The sequence below is a fragment of the Oncorhynchus clarkii genome, chromosome 13 (assembly GCF_045791955.1).
Source record: "Oncorhynchus clarkii lewisi isolate Uvic-CL-2024 chromosome 13, UVic_Ocla_1.0, whole genome shotgun sequence".
NCBI classification, from domain to species: Eukaryota; Metazoa; Chordata; class Actinopteri; order Salmoniformes; family Salmonidae; genus Oncorhynchus; species Oncorhynchus clarkii.
Window position 1 is genome coordinate 45,973,615 of NC_092159.1, and position 24,119 is coordinate 45,997,733.

The window sequence follows — 24,119 nt, forward strand, 5'->3', positions numbered from 1 at the left end:
TTTGAGTCAGTATGTTGGCAGCAGCCACTCAATGTTAGTGATGGCTGTTTAACAGTCTGATGGCCTTGAGATAGAAGCTGTTTTTCAGTCTCTCGGTCCCAGCTTTGATGCAGCTGTACTGACCTTGCCTTCTGGATGATAGCGGGGTGAACAGGCAGTGGCTAAGGTGGTTGTTGTCCTTGATGATCTTTTTGGCCTTCCTGTGACATCGGGTGGTGTAGGTGTTCTGGAGGGCAGGTAGTTTGCCCCCGGTGATGCGTTGTGCAGCACCTCTGGAGAGCCTTATGGTTGTGGGCGGAGCCGTTTAGGCCAAAGTCTGGCCTAAACTACAATAACTTTCACATTACATTATTTTTAAGTTATATCTTATTAAAATGTAGAAGAAAGAACCCAGGAGACTACCTGCTATGTCTGAGTTGCAATTTAGAAAGCAATAGCAATGTTTGAAGGATCAAAGGCTAGCAGCACCCTCTTATGGCACTGGAAGGCCTGGGTGTAAGTCCATAAACACTGTCTAGTAATCTAGTAATGTGCAGTGTCTTTATTAATGCAGATACATATTTGATACATACTGTAGCTCGGTCATGTGTTTACCAAACATATATCAGTCTCAAAAAGCTGATCATTAAAACAGGACTTTCTCCTACTAGGACTTTCTCCGGTCTGTGATCAGTGGAGAGTGTCTCATCTGTGAGGTCACAGACATGACCACTGAGTTTAGCCTTGCTTAGCACCATCTGTCAGTCCCACTGCCAGGGCGGAAGGACTCCAGTCACAGTGGTAATTGTCTGACTGTTATCACCATTCAACGTAGGCCAAAAGCCTGGGCATAGCCTACAGTAGATGGGACAACGGTTAAGAATGACCCTCTAAAGATCCCAGATATAGATGTGTGAGCTTGATTTGTTTGAGAAAGCTTTCTGTACTCTAATGCCAAAGTTGATAGACTCTGTAAAAGAAAAATGATACCCCTACACACACGCACAAACAGCACACCTACAGTATGTCACTCCTCACTCCTCACTTTATTTGCAGGACACAATGATCCTCCCACAAAGCCTAAAGCTGAGTGGCTGCTGCATCTCTACAGTATGTGAGAGTGCTGCTGTTGATGGTGCTGGTGGCGATGGAGCCTGTGGAGGTGGGGTTGGCGAGTCTCAGGCCGCTCTGCCTTTCTGCCAACAAACCAGGCCAGGTGGAGGAGCAGGAAGGTGACCGCCCCTCTCAGGCTCAGCAGCGACAGCTGCAGCAGGAGGAAGGCCCTGAGCATTTCCCACCCAGTATAACTCAGGAAGAGAAGCCTGAACTCCAGAGAGGACCACAGCAGGAGGGAGTTGAGCAGGACAGCCAGGGCCTCAAAGCCACAGAAGACCCGCTGCCACAAAACGTTACCCCCAGGGGATGTTCTGGGGAAGGGGCGGCGTGCGCCTGAACACAGGTGCCACAAGTCCATGCAGGATTTAGCTATGATGGTCAACAGGCACCAGAGGGCACACTGGGGGTAGATGCCTGAGAAGAACATGACGTGGCAGTAGGAGATGAGGAGCTCCAGGTAGCTCCAGGTCTGGGTGTCACACAGTGGTCTGTTGCTCTGCTCTGTGATCTGTCTAAGGACGGGAGACTGATGTTCCTGGTGGGCGCGGCCAGGGGGCATCCTCATCCTCCTCAGGCGGCGCAATAGCGTGGCGGACAGCAGCTTAATGCCCAGGTGGGTGGCCAGCTGCACAGATAGGTGAAAGCGCACCATGGTGAGGTCATTCAGGACCAGAGCCCTGTAGAGGTGGATGGAAAAGTGGTTGAAGAGGCAGGAGAGGATAACCTCAGGGAGCAGGGGCTGTTGCCTTGGTGACTGATGCCCTGGCGGCTCGGGATCAAGGCTGAGGCCTTGGGACAGTTGGAATGCAACACAGTCCATCCCTGCCATGGCAACCGTGAGGGCGATTTTGGGGAGGTAGACAAGGATGTTGTGAAAGAGGAAACTGAGCTCTTCTCTCAGGAGGAAGTCGCCCACTAGTCCATCTAGGTGTAAATACATCAGGATTGGGATGGAGGAGAGGCAGAGGGTGCAGGTTAGGAAGGCAAAGGAGTGTTGCAGTCTCCTCAAGCTCATCTTTCCAAAAGGGTGGGCATCGATCTGGGACTGTGGTGGTGCTGTGCCCTGTGCCACCCTGGGCACCGCTGCTGCTGTTGATGAGTGACTGTGTGACGGAAGAGTGACCACAGTCCCCCAGTCCCTCTGCAGGGCTTTGCTCTTCTCCCTCCAACCCTGCAGGAACAGCTCTGACCACACCACACTAGAGAGGGTGAAAAAGACCAGGTTGTTCCCCAGCCTGAGGGGGTAGAAGGAGAGAAACATGGACAATGTGGATTTCATGAGGAGAGCATTGACCAGCGAACCCTCAAACCCAAAGTAGAGGGCCACCGCCTCCCCGAAATAAGCCCTGATATCTTCCAGCAGCTGCCAATGCTCTCTCTGGCTGAAGGGTTTGAGGCCACACCAGCCAGCCCACCACCTCCCCTGGAGGCTCTGAAGCAGTGGCGCTTCATGTAGGGGGTAGATGCTAGTTAGGACTCTTAAGCGGGACAGACTGGCCATCACTGGTTCTCCTGGAAGGAGGGGAATCCGCTGGAGCACCTGAATTTCCTCCCCCTCCCCCACTCTCAGCCTGTCTAGGATCCTCTGCACCAGGGTCACACACTCAGCCGATGACAGCATCCCATACACCCCCTCTGTGGGGCGTGTCCCCCCCAGGTCCCCCACCTCCCGTGCCTGACCTCCTATAGGGCAGCAGGGCTTGTGTCTGAACAGAAGGTCCTCGTCAGCCTCCAGGAGCAGCCGCTCTGGCGTGGCCCCCACCACCATGATGGCACCCCCGGCCCTGGTCTGGCTGATCACTCTGGCCAAGAGGTCTAGTCCCCCCAGGGGCTCGGGTGTAAGGATCTTCCCCAGGAGCCAGTCCACAGTGTCAGCCTCCACCTCAGGGTGGAACTCCAGCAGAATCAGAGAGGTGATCTCATTGAGGTGCTGCACAGGGAGCATGAAGGCTGCCATGGTGATGTTGGTGAGTTCTTTCCTCCGTGTGTTCCCTCCTCCTAATAACATGTTGTCCCGAAGGGCGGTCATGGTTCCTTCTTCCTGGTGTTGACAGGGGGTTCTGCGTAGGTTTCGCCAGCCCCCTGCTTCCTCTCTTCTCTTCACAGGGTACAGGGACAGGGCTTCGATGGACAAGATTGTCTCAGCACACAGTGCCACAGGGATGTATGATGACACTAGCTGTAGCTGTGAGAATGTCTGACAGTGGGGCAGCACAGTGCAGTTACATTGTGACATCAGCACAATGTCATAGAATAATTTTTGTCACTAGTTAGCAACAGCCACAAAGTCAACATTAGCTTTTTGGTTTTAATTTAGGGTTAGGCATAAGGTTAGCAATGTGGTTAGGGATAAGGTTAGGTAAAAAAAAAATATTTTGAGAAGATAAATTGTAGAAATAGGTGGGGTTTAGCCATAATTCGGACTTTGTGGCTGTGGTAACTAGTGACAACCTAGAAGAATGTCCTGTTTTCTCATACACTGAGCTGTAAAGAAATGAGCATTCATCTCATTCTGGGCACTGAGGTGGTGGCATTGAGACTGCAGGAAAACATTTTGCACACCTTTTTATAAAACTTTTTTAAAAAGTCTACAACCTTGGATTTCTTCACATTTTATTGTGTTACAAAGTGGGATTGAAATGGATTTTATTGTCTTTTTTCCCCAACAATCTACACAAAATACTCTTGTTATGTCATAATGGAAGAAAATGTAAAAAATACAAAATAAAACATTAATATACCTTGATTAGATAAGTATTCAACCCTCTGATTCAATACATGTTAGAAAACCTTTGGCAGTTATTGCAAATGTGAGTCTTCTTGGGTAAGTCTCTAAGAGTTTTGCACACCTGTATTGTGCAATATTGGCCCATTATTCTTTTCAAAATTCTTCAAGCTCTGTCAAGGTGTAGGGAATCATGGCTCGAGAGCCATTTTCAAATCTTAGATTTTCAAGCAGATTTAAGTCAAAACTGTAACTTGACTGTCTTCTTAGTAAGAAACTCCAGTGTAGATTTGGGTTTTTGTTGAAGGTTATTGTCCTGCTGAAAGATCAATTGCTGTGGTTTTCCTAAAGGGGAACAGTGGGTTAACTGCCTTGTTCAGGGGAAGAACAACAGATTTTGACCTTGTCAGCTCAGGGATTCAACCCAGCAACCTTTTGGTTACTGGCCCGACGCTCTAATCACTAGGCTACCCACATACCATGATGCAGCAGCCACCATGCTTGAAAATAAGAAGGCAGCTATTCGGTGATGTGTTGTGTTAGACATTCCCTAAACATAAGGCTTTGCATTCAGGCCAAAAAGAGTATTCCTTTGCCATGTTTTTTTTCTTTTCACTATTACTTTGCATACACATGCATGTTAAAACAAAACAAAAAAAACATCTTCATATTTTTATTCTTCTTATCACTCTGTCATGTAAGTAATTATTGCGGAGTCCCTACAATGTTGCTGATCCCTCCTCAGTTTTCTCGCGTCACAGCCATTGAACTGTGTCGCCCAATGGCCTCATGGTGACATCCCTAAGCAGTTTCCTTCCTTTCCTGCAGCTCAGTTCAGAAGGACGACTGCATCTTTGATGTGTCTGGGTGGTTTAGTACATCATCCACAGCATAATTATTAACTTGACCATGCTTAAAGATATATACAATTCCTGATGTGTTATTGTTAACCATCTACCAATTACTGCCCTTCTTTAAGAGGCTTTCGAAAAACTCCCTGGTCTTTGTAGTTGAATCTGTGCTTGAAATTCAACACTTGCCTGAGAGAACTTACAGATGTTGTATGTACAGTATGGGTGTCATAGGAAAGGTTGGTCCTTTAAAAATCATGTCATCCCCTATTATTTCACACAGAGTCCATATAACTTATTATGTGATTTGTTAAGCAAACATTTTACTTCAGAAATAATTTAGGCTTGCCTAAACAAAGGGGGTGAATACTTATGCCTTCGACTATATTTTAGTTATAGATTTTTCATTAAGTTGTAAAAATGTGTCGAATTTTCTTTTCACTTTGACATTATGGAGTATTTTGCGTCTAATTAATGGCAAAAAAAACGTACAATCTATTTCAATCCCACTTTGTAACACAACAAAATGTGAAAAAAGGTTCACCTGAAAATGAGTGGTCATTTCCTCTTCAAAATGTAAAAGCCATTGGAGCGATGCCAAGCCTCACACAGCGTTCCAGCATTTCTTGGAAACCAATTGGCTAAGCTTTCTATAGGCAATGTAGCGTTCATACTCTCATAATCAAAACATACAATATCATTAATTTACTAACCTGAAAATGAGTGGTCATTTCCTCTTCAAAATGTAAAAAATAGTTGATCCAATTAACAGTAATATGTAGGTCTATTAAATTAGCACAGCAAGGAGACTGTGGGTGGATTCAGACATGTGATACCATCTTTTACCAGAAGATGGTGATATCACCCTTACAAATAGGAGAAAGCATTTCCTATACAGTACGGTAGCTCCAAAGTCACTACAAGGGTAATATGAATCAGGGTGTTGCTGACGACTGAAAATAATTTATGCAACTTGTGTGACTAATCCAGCTATGAGTCACTAATATCCTACTTAGTGATAGAACACTGCTACCTGTGATGTGCACCAGTTAACACCAAGCAAAAATAACACCTCAACAACACCTCCTGCTAAACTGATTCGTTTTTCTATTTCTGAAATACCATTGAAATATGAGTCTCTGACTCATAGGCTTGTATACAAAGCCTGCAGTGTAGTGTTTATTATGCAATTGATACAGTTGAGTCTAACAAAAGCCATTGGAGCGATGCCAAGCCTCACACAGCGTTCCAGCATTTCTTGGAAACCAATTGGCTGACTTTCGTAATTTCTTCTGGGAAAATGAATATGCATACCTCCAGCCAGAAAACAGCAGAGAAAACAGGGAGTGGGGAAGGAAGAGGGTGAGAGAGAGGAGGGTAAGATGCAGGAGTGAACGAGAGAGACAGAACAGTCCATTCATTCCAGTCTCACTCTCGTCAATATTTGTCAATAAGAAGAGCAGTCTGTGTGGCCTCAGGCAGAGTGTAGCTGTGACATCACCACTCCTTCAAATACCCTGAGATGAGATGGGGCCCAACAAACTGCCAGCAGAGACAAGCCTAGAGGATGACTCACTCACCTCACCCCCATCATACAGAGTCCATCAGGAAGCTCACAAGTGGCTCTGCCCGTCTGCCAGATAGATGTGTACACGTTTTCTTCCACGGAACAGATATACATCAATGAATACTTCATGACCACTAAAAGCCTGTTTTCTTCTTTCAATCTAAAGTAACTGACATCTATGAGGTCCTTTGAGGTGGATAAAAAGAAGAAAGGTTGATGAGGGAATAAATCACTTTTTGCGTAGGTAATGAATGAGTGCAAGGTTTATGTTTGGGAAACAGTTTGAGTGCATTTGCATCTCAAAGAAGAAAATATTCTGTAAAACTTTAAATGTAAATTAATGGAAGCACAAATGTTTGAACTTACTTCCAGGAGGGCAGACTGTTTTGGTTCTACACATAAGATATATATAACATCTGTTTTACAGGAGATTCTGACTTGCCTGTTCTGCCATCCGAATAAATTAATTGAAATTAATAAACCAACATTGGAAGAGGGTCCATGGTGTAATAACAACCAACAGTCCTCAAATGGCCCAACTATGGTATGCCATTGTCCTCACTATACCCTGCTCTCTCCCTTTCTCCTTCTTTACCCCCCCCTTTAAATTTGTTTTTGTCTAATTCAATAAGACAACATTACAAGGGCCAAAAACAAAGACAAGGTTGTCACAATTAGATGATGAATAGTTGGACTCTAGCCTTGCTGTCACAACTCCTACCGAAGGTGGCTCCCCTTCCTGTTTGGGTGGTGCTCGGCGGTCTCGTCACCGGCCTACTAGCTGCTGTTACGCCCCTGAAAACAGGGGAGAAATAATCACGAGTGTGATACGGTGTTGTATTCTCAATTCAACGTTTAGTGTAATGAGAAAAGACCGCGATTTTCCCCAGGAATATGGCTGGAGACCAGAGCAATCGATCTCCGGCTCATAGATTAAGAGCATTTCGTAGATCACAGATTAACATTTTTAGGCACCACAAAATAAAGTAATCAATATAACGTTTACACATTACTCTCACAATTCGTACCCTTTGACAGATTTTAACTTTAACACAATTATATGAATGTTATCAATCTCTATCAACCAATACTGAATGCATCTTTTTAACCTTAGATGTTTTAAGATCCTCACATACTATAAACTTACTAATACTTTTTAATGTATAACAGGCTATGAATATTTCCTTTAACCTGTCATACTGCCACCGATCATTTTTTTCCCTTTTCTGTTGGTTTGGTCTGATTTGTTTCACCTGTTTCTTGTTTAGACTTTTAATTGGACTATTTTTTAAGTCGGTAGGCCCGCCTGCTCTTCGTGCGGGCTTGTTTATTCCCACTTTGTATGTGTGGTAGTGCGATCTTGGTTTGGTTCCTGTTTTGGGCATTTGTTTTATGACGCTCCGTTTCGTTGTATATACTATTTTGCCCGGTGCTGAATAAAGCGCTATTCAGAACTTTCTGCCTCCTGCACCTGACTCCTCACCCACTACGCCTAAGATTGTCACACTTGCGAGCCGCCTGATCCCACAAGCTTGCATGAGGGTAGTTCCACCTCAAAAAGCCCAAGAAAGAGGAATTCGACACCCGCCATCTCAGATTGTTCTGAAATTGTTTCTGTTGTTAGAAACAGATAATGTTACAGCATTCCTGCAACATTATTTTGTTGAAATATAATTTAATCTCTAAAAAATGTACCTAATTAATTGCACCCAAATTTGCCATTTTAATTTATAGGATTCATATAATATAGAATAAATATAGTAGCTAAAATCCGATTCTAACAATGAGTTAGACTTGAGTAATTAAAGAAATGGTCAAAAACAACCCACGGACCACCCACATCCCACGGACCCCCCACATCCCACAACCCCCCACATCCCACGGACCCCCCACATAGTGAGCATTCCAAACTTGCTCAATTGGTGACATGTCTAGTAAGTATGCAGGCCATGGAAGAACTGGGACATTTTCAGCTTCCAGGAGTTGTGTACAGATCCTTGCGACATGGGGCCGTGAATTATCATGCTGAAACATGAGGTGATGGTGGTGGATGAATGGCACAACAATGGGCCTCAGGATCCCGTCATGGTATCTCTGTGCATTCAAATTGCCATCGATAAAATGCAGTTGTGTTCATTGTCCGTAGCTTATGCCTGCCAATACCATAACCCCAACATGGATCACTCTGTTCACAATGTTGACCTCAGCAAACCGCTCACCCACACAACACCATAAGGTGGTCAGCTGTTGTGAGGCCGGTTGAATGTACTGCCAAATTCTCTAAAATTACGTAGGAGGCGGCTTATGGTAGAGATATGAACATTACATTTTCTAGCAACAGCTTTGGTGGACAACCCTGCAACCAGCATGCCAATTGCACACTCCCTCAAAACTTGAGATATCTGTGGCATTGTGTTGTGTGACAAAACTGCACATTTTAGAGTGGCCTTTTATTGTCCCCAGCACAAGATGCACCTGTGTAATGATCATGCTGTTTAATCAGCTTCTTGATATGCCACACCTGTCAGGTTGATGGATTATCTTGGCAAATGAGAAATGCTCCCTAACAGGGATGTAACCAAATTAGTGCACAACATTTGAGAGAAATAAGCTTATGGACATTTCTGGGATCTTTTATTTCAGCTCATGAAATCAACACTGTAGATATTGAGTTTATATTTTTGTTCAGTGTAGTATGTTCAGAGAAATTTGTCATTGAATTTGTTGGGTGTATGTCTCATTCTGACCACTAGATCATGTGGAAAAGAGGGGGGTACATACCAAATTTACTGAGAATACATTACATAGGATGAAGATTCAAAACTCTGAGCCACAGCTCCATACGACTTGTCAATCATAGAGAACTGACACTATATAGTTGTTGTTGGGGTGGGATTGGCGTAGGGTTTGACTAATTATTTGGATTCCTCATGTCTTACTCATTGTTAGAAAAAAGTTTGGTCCAAATTGGCTGTTAGGTACTATAACTATTGATTATATGAATCCTACATATTAAAATTGCCAATTTGGGTGCAATCAATCAGCTTAATTCCTCAGAGATCAAATTATATTTTAACACAATAATGCTTATGGAATGCTTATCTTATCTGCTTCTTCCTACAGAAATGATTTCAGAACAATCTGAGATGGTGGTTGTCATGGCATGCTGAAATGACATGGAACGACCCATGACTGGTTCGCTACAGCGGTAAATCAGTCTGGTATATACCAGGCTAGTTAGACTCCACCAGCTGGGAATCTTTTCTCTGTGGTGATTCAACACCAGTATGCATTATTGTACACTTCCACAATAAATCCTTTATCAATTGTCAAAGTAGCAGCATGGAGCAATTGAAAAACCCCAGGGTTTCTCAATCCAGGAAAGGAATGATAGCAAGTGAGGCTCAGCCCAACCTATTGTCCCCATGTCACAATTACATAGCCTATATTTGATGACAGTAGATGACAGTTCCCATCACTGACCAATCAGAATGTGTTATTAGCCTTGGCGACTAGCTCTGGCATGGGGTTTGTTCAGAGGATCAGGGGCTGAAGTAACTTTGGGTTAAGCTCTTACAGCCAACTGTTCAAAGCCTTTTTTCACTGTTCTTCCTCTGTACTGCCATTACTCTATTTATGGAGTTAGTGGAAAGACTGTACTTGCAGTACCTTTACTTGAGAAAGCCTTTGGATCTTTTTCTGGAACACCAATAGACATGACATAAACCTCAACATCACATCATCGGCAAAACATTAGTCCAACAAGGAGTACCCATCACTGAAGCTGTGAATACTAATTCTGCCAACTAACTCTGAAAATGAATTGGTGTAATTACAGTGATGGAAAGACCCCTGTCTATCTGAGCATGTGCCTGGCAGTGTTGATCCAACATGTTACATTAGAGGGTGTTATGAAGTGTACTTAGTTGTCTCTGGCAACAGAATAAGTGAGTATGATGGAGGAAGTCCTCTCTGATAACAACACTAACCTAGTTCCTTTGTTTGAGTGGATTCACTCTGACACTACAGCACTAATCTGGATAGTACAACATGTTTCAACTTCAAATTAATGAGAGGGAGGCGGTTATCTGAGGATGATGCAACAACTATTTTGAACATAGGCCAACTGATATTGATTGACAGGTCATTTAACGGTTTCGCAATACACAGAGTTACACTGAGCCAGGCTGTGCTGATATGGTCATGTTAGCAGTGGGAAAAAAAAGGGAGTTTTGATTTAGCTTTGGTAGTGTGGTGGAATCAGTATTGGAACTGGTCATTAGCTCAGCAATGTTGGTGGAAGAGCAGAGGTGACACGAGTAGAGGGACATTCCAAAATGTCTGGAGCATGGCATACTGGAAGAGTCTGTAGCTGTGAAAGTATAAATAGAGTAATGGCAGGGTGGCTCTTGCATGCACACTTGGAAAATAATCTGTTTGACATGGCTCAGGGCCTTGCGGTGTGTTAGGCCTTCATGTGTCATGTCATGTCTAAAGGTTCTCAACTACAGGAGGGATTAGCAAACCAAAAAAGTATGTCTATCAGCCTCACACCAAAACATCTGTGGCCATATTTGTCTCAACATTTTTATTGCAAATGCATTTTTTGTCTTCCTTAGACACATATCATTCATATCTGACATAAAAAAATCTGAAAAACTATACATATGCTGAACAATCCCAAGCCTTTTCCCTCTGCAGCCAGCAGTGAAATTAGTGTTCAGGACACTGTGCCACTGGTATGCTGGCAGGCACAAGGTGGAAACTAGGCCATATATATCTGTCCTTGAGGCTGATTATGAATGTATTATGTAAGTGCACAGCATGGGTTACATAACCCTAGTCATGCACTCACTCTCTACCCCCACCCCTCTGTGCTATAGATTGTTCAACAACACCAACCCACCAGTAAGAATAATACAACTAAGACCCCCCTCCCACACACAACTCCCTCCGTCACAAGCTCTGAGGATTTATATCTTATTTCATGACAACTTAACAATGCGTTTGACTTCATGACAGATGTCATAGTAGAGTAGTTGCACAACAAATATACAGTGGGGCAAAAAAGTATTTAGTCAGCCACCAATTGTGAAAGTTCTCCCACTTAAAAAGATGAGAGAGGCCTGTAATTTTCATCCTAGGTACACTTCAATTATGACAGACAAAATGAGGGGAAAAAAATCCAGAAAATCACATTGTAGAATTTTTAATGAATTTATTTGCAAATTATGGTGGAAAATAAGTATTTGGTCAATAACAAAAGTTTCTCAATACTTTGTTATATACCCTTTGTTGGCAGTGACAGAGGTCAAACGTTTTCTATAAGTCTTCACAAGGTTTTCACACACTGTTGCTGGTATTTTGGCCCATTCCTCCATGCAGATCTCCTCTAGAGCAGTGATGTTTTGGGGCTGTTGCTGGGCAACACGGACTTTCAACTCCCTCCAAAGATGTTCTATGGGGTTGAGATCTGGAGACTGGTTTGGCCACTCGAGGACCTTGAAATGCTTCTTACGAAGCCACTCCTTCGTTGCCCGAGCGGTGTGTTTGGGATCATTGTCATGCTGAAAGAACCAGCCACGTTTCATCTTCAATGCCCTTGCTGATGGAAGGAGGTTTTCACTCAAAATCTCACGATACATGGCCCCATTCATTCTTTCCTTTACACGGATCAGTCGTCCTGGTCCCTTTGCAGAAAAACAGCCCCAAAGCATGATGTTTCCACTCCCATGCTTCACAGTAGGTATGGTGTTCTTTGGATGCAACTCAGCATTCTTTGTCCTCCAAACATGACAAAAAAGTTATATTTTGGTTTCATCTGACCATATGACATTCTCCCAATCTTCTTCTGGATCATCCAAATGCTCTCTAGCAAACTTCAGACGGGTCTGGACATGTACTGGCTTAAGCAGGGGGACACGTCTGGCACTGCAGGATTTGAGTCCCTGGCGGCGTAGTGTGTTACTGATGGTAGACTTTGTTACTTTGGTCCCAGCTCTCTGCAGGTCACTCACTAGGTCCCCCTGTGTGGTTCTGGGATTTTTGCTCACCGTTCTTGTGATCATTTTCACCCCACGGGGTCTTGTATGTCTTCCATTTCCTAATAATTGCTCCCACAGTTGATTTCTTTAAACCAAGCTGCTTACCTGTTGCAGATTCAGTCTTCCCAGCCTGGTGCAGGTCTACAATTTTGTTTCTGGTGTCCTTTGACATCTCTTTGGTCTTGGCCATAGTGGAGTTTGGAGTGTGACTGTTTGAGGTTGTGGACAGGTGTCTTTTATACTGATAACAAGTTCAAACAGGTGCCATTAATACAGGTAACGAGTGGAGGACAGAGGAGCCTCTTAAAGAAGAAGTTACAGGTCTGTGAGAGACAGAAATCTTGCTTGTTTGTAGGTGACCAAATACTTATTTTCCACCATAATTTGCAAATAAATTCATTAAAAATCCTACAATGTGATTTTCTGGATTTTTTCCCTCATTTTGTCTGTCATAGTTGAAGTGTACCTATGATGAAAATTACAGGCCTCTCTCATCTTTAAGTGGGAGAACTTGCACAATTGGTAGCTGACAAAATACTTTTTTGCCCCACTGTAAATACATTCAGTTCCTTGTTAATTTGTATTTCAATAGAGTGGAAGAAGGCAATAACATATTGTATTGCATAATAGGCTATATTCCATATGCTTTAATGCTCTTTGAAACCAATACAAGTGTTTATCAGAGGCTATGTTCAAAGAAAAAAGGACTACTTTCAATGAGCACTGCCTCTTACAATTGCACACTAGACGGCTGTCACATCCGCTCTGCAGCTAGCCAGGATTGTAGGTCAAAGTGTGCCCATTGAACAACACATGGATTGGTGACACATTGAGTCACATAATGGCATTAGGTGACAAGTTCCCAGTTACAGGAAATAATGCAGATTGGGCTCCTTCCTGGAGCCAACCTGGCACTGAGCTAGAGAACTGCTTACAGAGCTCAACCTAAAATAAGAACGGCTAGACATGGCTTTCATACTCTGTCTGCACATGCATCATTAACATTTGTGCTTTTCAACATATTGTGAAGAAAATAACTTTAGGCTGAAAGTATTTTTCTGGTTTATTGATCTGATCTGGATGTGAAAACATGATTTTCCATTTGTTACCTGCCCATTTTATGATTATTTCATCACATCCCTCCTCTCTGCAACCAGCAGTGGTTGCTGTGGCAACTGTGTGACGTATTTTAGAATCCAGGAATAGAAGCATGTGGAAGGAAGGGCTCTGAGGTCTTGTGTTCCTCGTCACAATGCTCTGTTATTCTCATGTTTTTCTCATGTGTGTGTCAGAGGTTAATACTGAAACGCATGTGGTTTGCCCCAAGGCAAAATGTTAACACAGAGTAAGTTCTGTGTGTTCATTGAGTGTTCATTGTGAGTTAGTGCATGTGCTTTGGATTTAGTAGATGGAGAGTGATAGACACAGTATAGAGTTAAAGGGGCAATCTGCGGTTCAAACTATAACAACGCTGCTGCTGTTCTGGTAAACAGCTGAGGGATGGGGCTGGGGAAATGTAACTCACTCTAAAATCCATAGACAAAGCTATGGATGCAAGGACTGACCATCCATGATGTCAAAATTATAGTTTTAACCATGTTTTGAGGCTATACAGTGTTAGTTTACAATTGCACTGTTTACAAACAATGGAGTAAAATAAGCTTATATTTATGGTTCTGATGGGGCATGGCAGTTAAAATATGCTCATAAGGCATTTATAAGAATCAATGGATATATATAATTAATTTGTAAAAGAATGTATGTAGCAATAGCATATTGCCCATTTAAGAAGGGGGGGGGGGCTAAGTCCCCCTGTTATGAAACAGACCCCCAAGTTACACAAAATGAGTCATGTTCTATTTTTAGGAGCCGCAATACAACTCATATGATTATGATTAAGAAGCAGTGGTGTGGCTGTGTGTATAGATGATTCGATGGGAGTTACATGAATGTGTTTCTGTGTGGAACTCTCAGAGGAGCATTGATTCAGAGCTTGAAGTTAATTCTAAATCCAGGAAAACTAAATGTTGCAAGATTGTGGAAATATTCTATATAGAATTAAACTTGCATTTTACAGCACAGTGCACGTGTGACTCTGTATGGAGGGGATAGTGGAGGGATAGATGGTGCTGAGCCTATAAAGGAGGGTCAAATGTGGACATGACAGTTTTATTTCAGGTTGGGGTGTCTTCAACGGCAATAACTGATATGCTGTAGTTTTACTAGACACTACAGCGTGTCAATGAGTGCAGGGCAGATAAGTGATGCAACGTGTCAACGTGTTGCAGCCCATTATCTAAACTGAGACACAATAAACAGCCTCTGGAATGAGGCTGTGATATGATCCAAGACAGGCCAACAGGGTTGAAAGAGTTTGACGAGAGATAGAGACTGTGAGGGGGGGGGCACAACGAAGAGAGACAAAGAAAGAAAGAAAGAAAGAAAGAAAGAAAGAAAGAAAGAAAGAAAGAAAGAAAGAGAAACTTTGACAAGGTGTGGTCCAGGTGAGCAGGAAGTGTTGTGAAATCTTTTCCTGCAGTAATCCAGCCTGGTCTCATAGACTAGACGTAGCATAGTAAATTTAAATCTGGTATTAGTATGAAATGTTATGTTTTGTATGGTTACATAAGATAGATGGTTACTAAGGCTAAGGTGGTTGGTTGTAGTGGATGAGTGGGCGTACAACGCGAACATCTAGGTTTCGAGTTTGAATCTCATCACGGACAACTATTGCATTTAAGCTAATTAGCAACTTTTCAACTACTTAACGTAACCTAGGTAATATTAGCCAGCTAGCTAACGTTAGCCACCTAACTAGAATTCCTAACATATTGTAAGTTTTGCAAATTCGTAACATATTGTACGATTTGCAAATTCATAACATATAATACAAATTGTAATTCGTAATATATCATACGAAATGGGTGATGGACATCCACAAATGAATACATACCATACGAAACGTAGAATATCATACTAAATGGAGTGTCCCGAATTTACATACAGAATCATATGAAATGCTCTGAGACCAGGTTACAGCAATCATTCATGTGTGTCAATAGAACAGAATGTACAGTACAGTATAGTATAGAGATCATGGCCTTTGTTCTCCTCAGTGGACTCCTCATGTTGGTATTTTAGGCACGATCCCAGTGTGTCCCAGAGGACGTTATACAACATCACTGTACCACCATCTTTCACTAAAACCTCCCTGTCCTTTCCCAGTGGTCAATTCTGTTGATCAGTCTTGCTGGGATTAACAACCTGAACTGTGAGTCCCTCTGTGCCACTGTGTACCACCCACTTGGCAGGTAGGACAGAGATATTTTTATTTATAGAGATCACTATATGATGCGAGTGTATAATTCCACGAGTGAATGTGTATTTCAGGCAAATAAGGCAAAAAAAGCAGTCTGTGTTACAGTGTAGTTACAGTTACATCAAAGTGTTCCTTTAACTCAATTGAAGACACTGATATTGAGTACCATTATATGAATTGGAGTATGACCTGTTCAATTACGTCTGTGAATACATGCATGTATCCCAGCTATCTCCCACCTACCCCACCCCAGCTTGCAGTAAGATAGATAGATATACTAGTGCCTGGCCCCATGATGTTTGATCTCCTTTGGCCTGTGATAGCCATGGCAAACACAGTGAGGAGGACAGTGACCTCACCATGTACATTGAGTTCTGTACAGAAGAACACCGGAGAAAATGGGTTATCCAACTAATCCCTGACCCCATACGGGTTGGGAAGGTTACTTTCTAAATGTAATCCGTTAAGTTACTAGTTACCTGTCCAAAGTAACTAACATTTTGGATTACCCAAACTCAGTAATGTAATCTAATTACATTCAGTTACTTTTAGATTACTTTACCATTAAGAGACATTAGAAGAAGACAAAAATGTATGTTACCAATTGAACAACTTCTATTGCAGGATGTTAAATGTTAAAGTTTACATAGCTGGCCACATATGGATATTACATTTTTCATCATCTAACCTATTTCTGTCTACTACATATAATAATACAATTAAATGATATCCTTATATTACTATAAATAATTTATATGTCCAAAATGGATGTAGCAACTACAGACTGCCCATTTAAGTCTATCAAAAGGGTGTGAGTTTGAGCATGTGTCCATTAGGCCTATGGATTTTTTTATCTGCATGAATTAGATAAATGTCCCACTTTTATTCCATATGCTGTTGCAAGAGCTCATTTTTCACTGACTGTCCACTGATTTCAAGAACAATGATTGATTTACAACTTAAACTTCTTGAATTCAACCATTATTGGGTTCAAATACACATTTCAATTTGTGGACAGCCATCCACAACAACCACAATCCGCACGGCGCAAATAGCTAAATGAGAGAGCAGCAGTGTGACACATCAATGCGCTATGTAGATATCAATAATAAGTGGATGTATATATCGCCATAGACTACACCACTGCTGTCATCCTTACCTCCAAGCGTTTATTCAAGTTGTATAATCTTTATATGCCGACAGCAGTTGTACCATTGAAAGACATACAGTAGCTGGGACTATAGCCTACAAAACACTATTCCTGCTCTTTTCCCGCGATCCATCGAACACATTTGATGTGTCATCATAGTGGTGGTCTCTGATTTGTGGTCAGACTCGCTCAGATTAAACAAACTTCAACTCGTGCGTTTTTTGAAATTCTGATTTGAAAGTCATTGAGAAAACAGAGAAGTGTCAAAAAAATGTTTTTCGCAAATATTCTTTCTGAATTTAAAAGTAACCCTCGAAGTAATCAGTTTTTGAAAAGTATCTCTAATCTGAATACAATATTTTTGCCGGTAATGTAACGGATTACAGTTACATGTTTGTAATCCCGTACATGTAACGGATTACATGTAATCCATTACTCCTCAACCCTGCCCCCATAGAATTAGAACCTTCACAGCACAGTGTAGTACAGTTTAAAGGAGCAAAATCCTGATGTAACTTTGTAATGTGTTAGTTAATGAGAGCCCTGCATTTTGTAGCTATTACAACCTAATAGAAAATACATTGAGAAGAGACTAGTTTGTACTGCATCCCAAACAGAGGCTACTGCATGCACACCAGTAGTATTACTGATTGTGCTCTCCCTGCAAAAAACAGGACTTGTGTCAACAGGACTTGTGCCATTTGCTGGACCAGATGGGCTGGAATTCATCCTGACCCAGAACAACCACCTCATTAGCTACTAATGACACACTGGCGGTTTAGTAACGTCAGAGGAGAGGGCCTCAGACCACCTCCACTAAAGAAGGATTCACGTGATCTTTTGTTTGTTTATATCTTTGCTTTGCATCAAACACAAATGATCAATTCTGCAACCAAGACCCACGCAAACAGCAAGCACTCACGCAGGCTTTGTTGAAGGGATTGTTGAGTGGGAGAGGACCAAGGCAGGCACTGTGCCAGCTGTGGTGGGTGCGTAGTGGTTGCATAGTTAGTGGAGAGGGCCGGAGGAACGCCTGTGGTCATACCAAATGGACAGAGAGGGTGATAATTGGGAACTGACATCACTAGCACCTTGCAGCGCCTGGCTATTGTAGGCCGAGTGGTCAATGGACGTCACACTGTATAAACAGATGAACATCAAAAGTACATGATGAGTCACTATTCATTTAATCATTGTAATTAATTTCATCTTGTTTTGCCTAAGAACAGATATGAATAGATCCATGTGGCAGGGTAGCCTGGTCGTTAGAGCTTTGGACTAGTAACCGGAAGGTTGCAAGTTCAAACACCTGAGCTGACAAGGTACAAATCTGTCGTTCTGCCCCTGAACAGGCAGTTAACCCACTGTTCCTAGGACGTCATTGAAAATAAGAATTTGTTCTTTAACTGACTTGCCTAGTTAAATAAAGGGAAGGAAAAAAAAGAGGGTGAATGGCCAAGACTAGATAATTAAGTATCTTTAAACAGGGTATGGTACTGGGTGCCAGGCGCATCGTTTTGTCAAGAATTGCAACGCTGCTGGATTTTTCATGCTCAACAGTTTTCTGTGTGTATCAAGAATGGTCCACCACCCAAAGGACATCTGGACAATTTGACACAACTATGGGAAGCATTGGAGTCAACATGGCCAGCATCCCTGTGGAACGCTTTCCACACCTTCTATACTCCTTGCCAGATGAATTGAGGTTGTTCTGAGGGCAAAAGGGAGGGGTGCAACTAAATACTAAGAAGATTTTCCTAATGTTTGGTATACTCCATGTATGTGTGTAGTTTAACCAATTTAGAATTGAAAAATGTGTCTATCTATTTCCAGATAAAATTCCATAGATGGAAGAAAATGGTTTAAAAATCTATTAATCCTATAGGAACACGACTGACAGCGGGGGAAAGAATTTCCTAAAGTCTCAAGCTGTTGCTTATGGTCTGGATTTGAAACTAATTCAAGAGTCTTTTTTAAACCCAGGATTTATTTTCATCAGATGCTTGGTGGTCATTCGACTGATGCATACAGTATGTTCCACTCTAAAAGCTCATGTGACTGCTGAATTCTGCTGTTTTCATGGAACCCCTATGGTTGCAACCTGGTCTCAGAGCATTTTGTATTATTCTGTAAGTAAATCCAAAACACTTCTTTAGTATGTTCCATTATGTTATGTAATAGGCCTATACTGTGTTTTTCTGAGATTCTGAGAATATTTCACAAGGCTGGGTCAATCTCTTGGCTTATGTTAAGGAGTTCATTTACACTGTGAAAAATGGATCATTGCATAAGAAGCTATATGGAAAACAGAAAGTATTTCCCTGAACTATATCCCTCCAGACACATACAGGTTTTATTTAGGGATATCCCCTTTAGAATGAGAATGGATTCAGTGGAGATCACCATATGCTAGAAAACTGTGAAGTGCTTACATAATGACTGCTGGCATTTTCTTTCTCAATTCTATTCCAACAACTCTGATCTGTCACTCACATTGACGTGATACCGCGTTTGCCGTCCTTTAAAGCTGATTTTTGGTTGAAGAGCATAGGTCTATTGGAAATCTGCAGGGAGAGTGAGAGGGAGCCAGGGATGGCAATATTACTTCATTGTTACGAAAGGATGGGCTAGCGAGTTCAGTTGATGATGCATGAGCAGGATAACGTTATGTGAGCTGTCCCTTGCGGGGTGGGTCTTGGCAGGGAGAGAGGCGGTCTCAGTGAGCGCACCACACATATGCGGCCCATTGGTTCAAGTGAGGATAGGAAACGTCCTCGGCTGAACTTCACCGGGAAAGAAACAAATAGGAGCTGCAGCATTCCAAGTGGAGCAGAAACGCGAGACGCAGGGTGTCAGGGAGACTAGTAACCTAATATTGAGTAGGCCAACAGTAGCCTACTCCGCGCAGGAAACAAAGTATCCTGTGTATTCGATGACCCAGTGCTGAATCGAAGCTGCTGAATTATTACGATCGCTCTGTTAAATTGTGACACGTTTCTGAAATTGAAAGATCGGTGTTTTTCCGAGACAACGAGAATCCAACTCAAGGTAATTTCACAATTTTCACTCATGAGATGTATTTCAACAGTGCCTTCTTTATACTACAGAGAATAGAAATGTAACATTGTTGCCTACAACAGAAGCCTATCAATTATGTAGGTTACGATGATTTGAGGTTAAATAATATAAAATATACCAAGTAAAGAAAACTATAGCCAACGTTCGATTCAGCTTTAGAAGTAAAATAAATGTTATATACATACATACATACATACATATATACATACATACATACATACATACATACATACATACATACATACATACATACATACATACACACACACACAACTACTCCACAAATGTCATTATTAGGCATCGCCAGTGATCTATTCAGTAGATCACTTTACAGTCAAAATTATGATGAATTGAGATGATCTGAATAGATTTAGTGGAACAGGTATGCTTAAAAGGACCTTCATTGCAATAGTTTGTTGTAACTTCCATTGCTGTTTCAATACGTTATTTCGTTCCCTTTGTATATCTGACTGGAATTTAGAATGACATCCACTAAACGGTTTAGAGAAGAACCAGTTCAGTCTTCGTTTAGGGATGTACTGTAGCTAGGTTAACAGTTCGATCTATACAGCGAACCAATTGTAAATGAACGGAGGGAATAGCAGTTGGGCGCGGAGTATTATCAACTTGCAAACTAGGCTAGTGCTCTAATAAATGTCCTTGATGCAATTCGATTCCTGAAAGATATAACGTCTGATCGTGAACTCAAACTGTTAATTAAGCCATTTTGTTTTGGTGGAATAAAAAATAGACAAGGCAATCAATGCAGGTCATTGCACAGATTGTTCTAGAGATTGATACGGTGTGTTATATAACACTATGTTATTAACCTACATGTAGGTTAACACTGATTTAGTCTGATGAAGCGACTCCAGTTCCAGTCATTGCGTCAGAACAGGGATAATAAATAAAAGCTTTCTTTAGAATTGGGAGGGGAAAAAACAAACCTTTTAGCCTCTTATTTATTAAAGGAATACGAATATAGATCTTATAATTAACCCTTTAACCTTTAGACTGGCAGGAGCCCACTTTGATTATTATATTGTAAACATTTTCAAAAGAGATCGACATGTCTGTTTAGCACTTAGTACATCATGGTTCTTATTCAAGAGTCATGTGGGGTTGTTGTGCAAGTAGCTCCAGTTTAACTGGAAAGATGTAATGGGGTTACATAACATTGTGTTGTAACTGGTCTTGCATAACAACTAAATTCCCCTCTCCATTTATTCTTCCTCTTTTGAACGCTAGGTGGGATTATTGCAACAATTTACCACCATAACATTCAACGACACTGGATTTTGAGACACTATCTGAAGAACATAAAATCTCAACACAGAAAAATCATGAGTGTGACCAGTGAGATGTTTGAAGAAGATTCTCAAGACATGAGGGAGCAGAGTGGTGGGGAGTCCAGTGCTGCACCTGGTGAGACCCTGTCCTTCACAGACGAGGCCGTGTCCATCCTGACCTCTAGCAGTCTGCTGGCCCGCTCTCTGCTTGGACGCACCTCTGCTCTGAAGCGCACCAATGACCCGCCCACCTCTGGAAACGCCCTCAGACGGAAGCGTGAGTTCATTCCCAGTGAGAAGAAGGATGATGGCTATTGGGACAAGCGCAAGAAGAACAACGAGGCGGCCAAGCGCTCCAGAGAGAAGCGCCGCGTCAACGACATGGTGGTGGAGAATCGCGTGCTGGCGCTGCTGGAAGAGAACGCACGTCTCAGGGCCGAGCTGCTGGCTCTCAAGTTCCGCTTCGGCCTGGTCAAAGATCCCTCCAACACACCCATCCTGCCCCTCCCCACAGCCCCCTGTGCTCCACAGACCTTGGCTCCACACTACTATCTGCACAGTGGACCAGGGAGCCACCCTGCTTCCCACGGGGGCCAGTTCAGCGTGCAAGGCTCCAGGGACGCTGGCAGCATGTCAGAGGACTCTGGGTTCTCCACCCCTGGCAGCTCCAGTTTAGGGAGCCCCCTCTCCTTTGAGGACCGACTGAGTGATCATGGCAAACTGTCCCCACACAGAGCAGAGGAGCTGGGCTACGAGCTCCACCACTCCCCTGCAGAGGCGCAGGTGCACCACAGTGTACACTTCCCTGGGGAGCTCTCCAGAGTGATGATGGGGAAAGTGGAGTCTGGGGAGGGCATAAAGAACTTTCCTCACAAAATGCGCTTCAAGATCCTCAGCAGTGGAGAGGACAACAGGCACAGCCCCATACAGTCAATGGGAGCAAGAGACGGTCCCCGGGAGGCAGTCAACGGACACATCATGTTGGGTGGAGCTGAGGGGGCTGGAGTCTGGCCACATAAGCAGGAGGGAGGGGGAGGGGGCGACAACAGGGGGCGACAACAGCAAGAGTCCACTCAGTATGGCCAACCTACACCCCTACAGGGCCAGACAGAGTCTCATTACCATACAGAGAACAATGTCCTCAAGTCCCACCTCAGCTCCCTCAGTGAAGAGGTGGCCCAGCTCAAGAAGCTTTTCTCAGAGCAGCTGCTGGCTAAAGTGAACTGAGCCCAGGACTGGGTCAGTGGATGCTCAGTGAACTGTCCCATCCCAGAAGAGGAAGCTCAATCTGAGCTAGCATACTAACATAAGCCCACACACATGGTGAAAATGAGATAGAGGGGAACAGAGACTCTAAACACCACAGTACCATGGCACACTGAGCTGCTACAGTGACAAACCAATGCCCTGGGCCAACTGGACTATGATCCACCCCAACTACTCAATTCCAACTATTTACCTTTATGTTTAGGAGTGTGTGTATTTTTACCCTCTAATTTTGAATTGTCCTGATTTTCTACTCTTAAATCCTAAATGCTTATCTGCGTCTCAATTGAGAACAGTTTCTGTAACAGGGACAAAGTCCCATCATCACCTTATTAAAGCACAACGCTATATGTGTTGGTTCACTTGTGGCCATCTGCCCCATACACTGTGAGACCCTCAAAAACACTCTGACACAAGAGAACACTGCCTCACCTCTCCAGAGGATGCTGTATTATTGACTGTCATCTCCACTCTGCATGTACAACAATGCTGCTTCTCAAGGTCTCACAGCCACAGAAAAGCAATGTCAGTGATTGAGACATTGAGGTGAACTGGTGCTGAACTAATGTACACTGTAATTCAACTGGAGCTTCAACAAACTCATTATTAGTGCCGTGGCATTGGCACTAATTGTTTTTGAATATGCATGAGGAAAGAACACCACATTCTTTTAAACTGTAAACACAACCATAGGAAGGGCACTGAGGACAGATAACCTGAAAGGTGACGGTCTCCAGTCCCTGAATGGGGACTTTGAACTATTGTCATCTCTTTAATGTATTGCAACACAATGGACTTTGGATGATGACAATTGGAAATCAACTAATACTCTATCATTCCATTGCACAGTCAACAGCATAGCTGTGAGGACAGACACACACCATGTCAATCATTGAAATGTGATATGCTTCATGTAGGACAACACACTGTGTCTGGCATCTTCAGCTAGTGTGTGTTTTCATGTCTCAGTCGAATACTGTTTGTTAGCCTTGTCCAAAGAGTACATGGTCTGTGTAATTACTCGACATGCACTGTAAACTGTATCTAGGTGATGAAAATATTTGTTGTTCTGTGAATATCTGTATGAAAATACATTTTTTGTACTTGTGAATAAATCTTTGAAATGAAATATTTGTGTCTCATTTTGATTATACACTTTCTAATCATCTAAAAGTCAAGCAGCCACTTGGTCAGGGATGGCAACATACAGTATCAGGGATGGGCAATGACCTGTGAGCCCATTCAATCTGACCCGCGGGAGGTTTGAGTAAAGAGAAAATGTGTGCGACCGTCTGTTGAATTTTGAAATCCCAATGTGGCCCTCGAGCAAAAATGATTGCCCACCTGCACTTGATCCTCCCACTGTTAGGACACCATTATATCCACTAAAGCATGCATTATCATAGATTTCCTCCATCTATTAAGTCACTGAGAAAACAACATGTTGCAGTCTCCACTTAGACTGTGGAAATATGTATCCTGTTTTAAAAAATTATGTATCTTGCTTTGTCTCACATTATCTAACAGAAGAGGAGGGATTGTTCTACATTGACTCAAAGATTTCTTCAGGGATTAAGTAGCAGCCTTTTGAGAAAATATTTCATCAGTGAGCACAAAAGTCAACTATTTAGAATATTCAACCTAAATGAATATCCTCTGTCACATTTTTCTCCTGTCTGAGACCTAACTTACACATAGCTACGTATGTAGGAAGAGCAGCAGTGCAAAACAGATT

General features: G+C 42.7%; 2 protein-coding genes across 2 annotated transcripts; one reads left to right on the forward strand and one right to left on the reverse strand.

Annotated features, from left to right (window-relative positions):
* Positions 1-1,084: 1,084 nt before the first annotated feature.
* On the reverse strand, positions 1,085-3,331 carry LOC139423567 (anoctamin-10-like). Its single transcript, XM_071175159.1, has one exon. The coding sequence runs from the start codon at positions 3,329-3,331 to the stop codon at positions 1,085-1,087; it is 2,247 nt and encodes a 748-aa protein (XP_071031260.1).
* Positions 3,332-19,451: 16,120 nt separating this feature from the next.
* Positions 19,452-23,513, forward strand: LOC139364873 (uncharacterized). Its single transcript, XM_071102050.1, has 2 exons — positions 19,452-19,799; positions 21,078-23,513. The coding sequence occupies exon 2, from the start codon at positions 21,173-21,175 to the stop codon at positions 22,343-22,345; it is 1,173 nt and encodes a 390-aa protein (XP_070958151.1). The 5' UTR covers positions 19,452-19,799; positions 21,078-21,172; the 3' UTR covers positions 22,346-23,513.
* The last annotated feature ends 606 nt before the right edge of the window (positions 23,514-24,119 follow it).

What these genes read in the sequence shown, in the direction of transcription:
- LOC139364873 (XM_071102050.1), top strand. Translation starts at nt 21,173, where the DNA reads ATGAGTGTGACCAGTGAGATGTTTGAAGAAGATTCTCAAGACATGAGG.
- LOC139423567 (XM_071175159.1), bottom strand. Translation starts at nt 3,331, where the DNA reads ATGTCACAATGTAACTGCACTGTGCTGCCCCACTGTCAGACATTCTCA.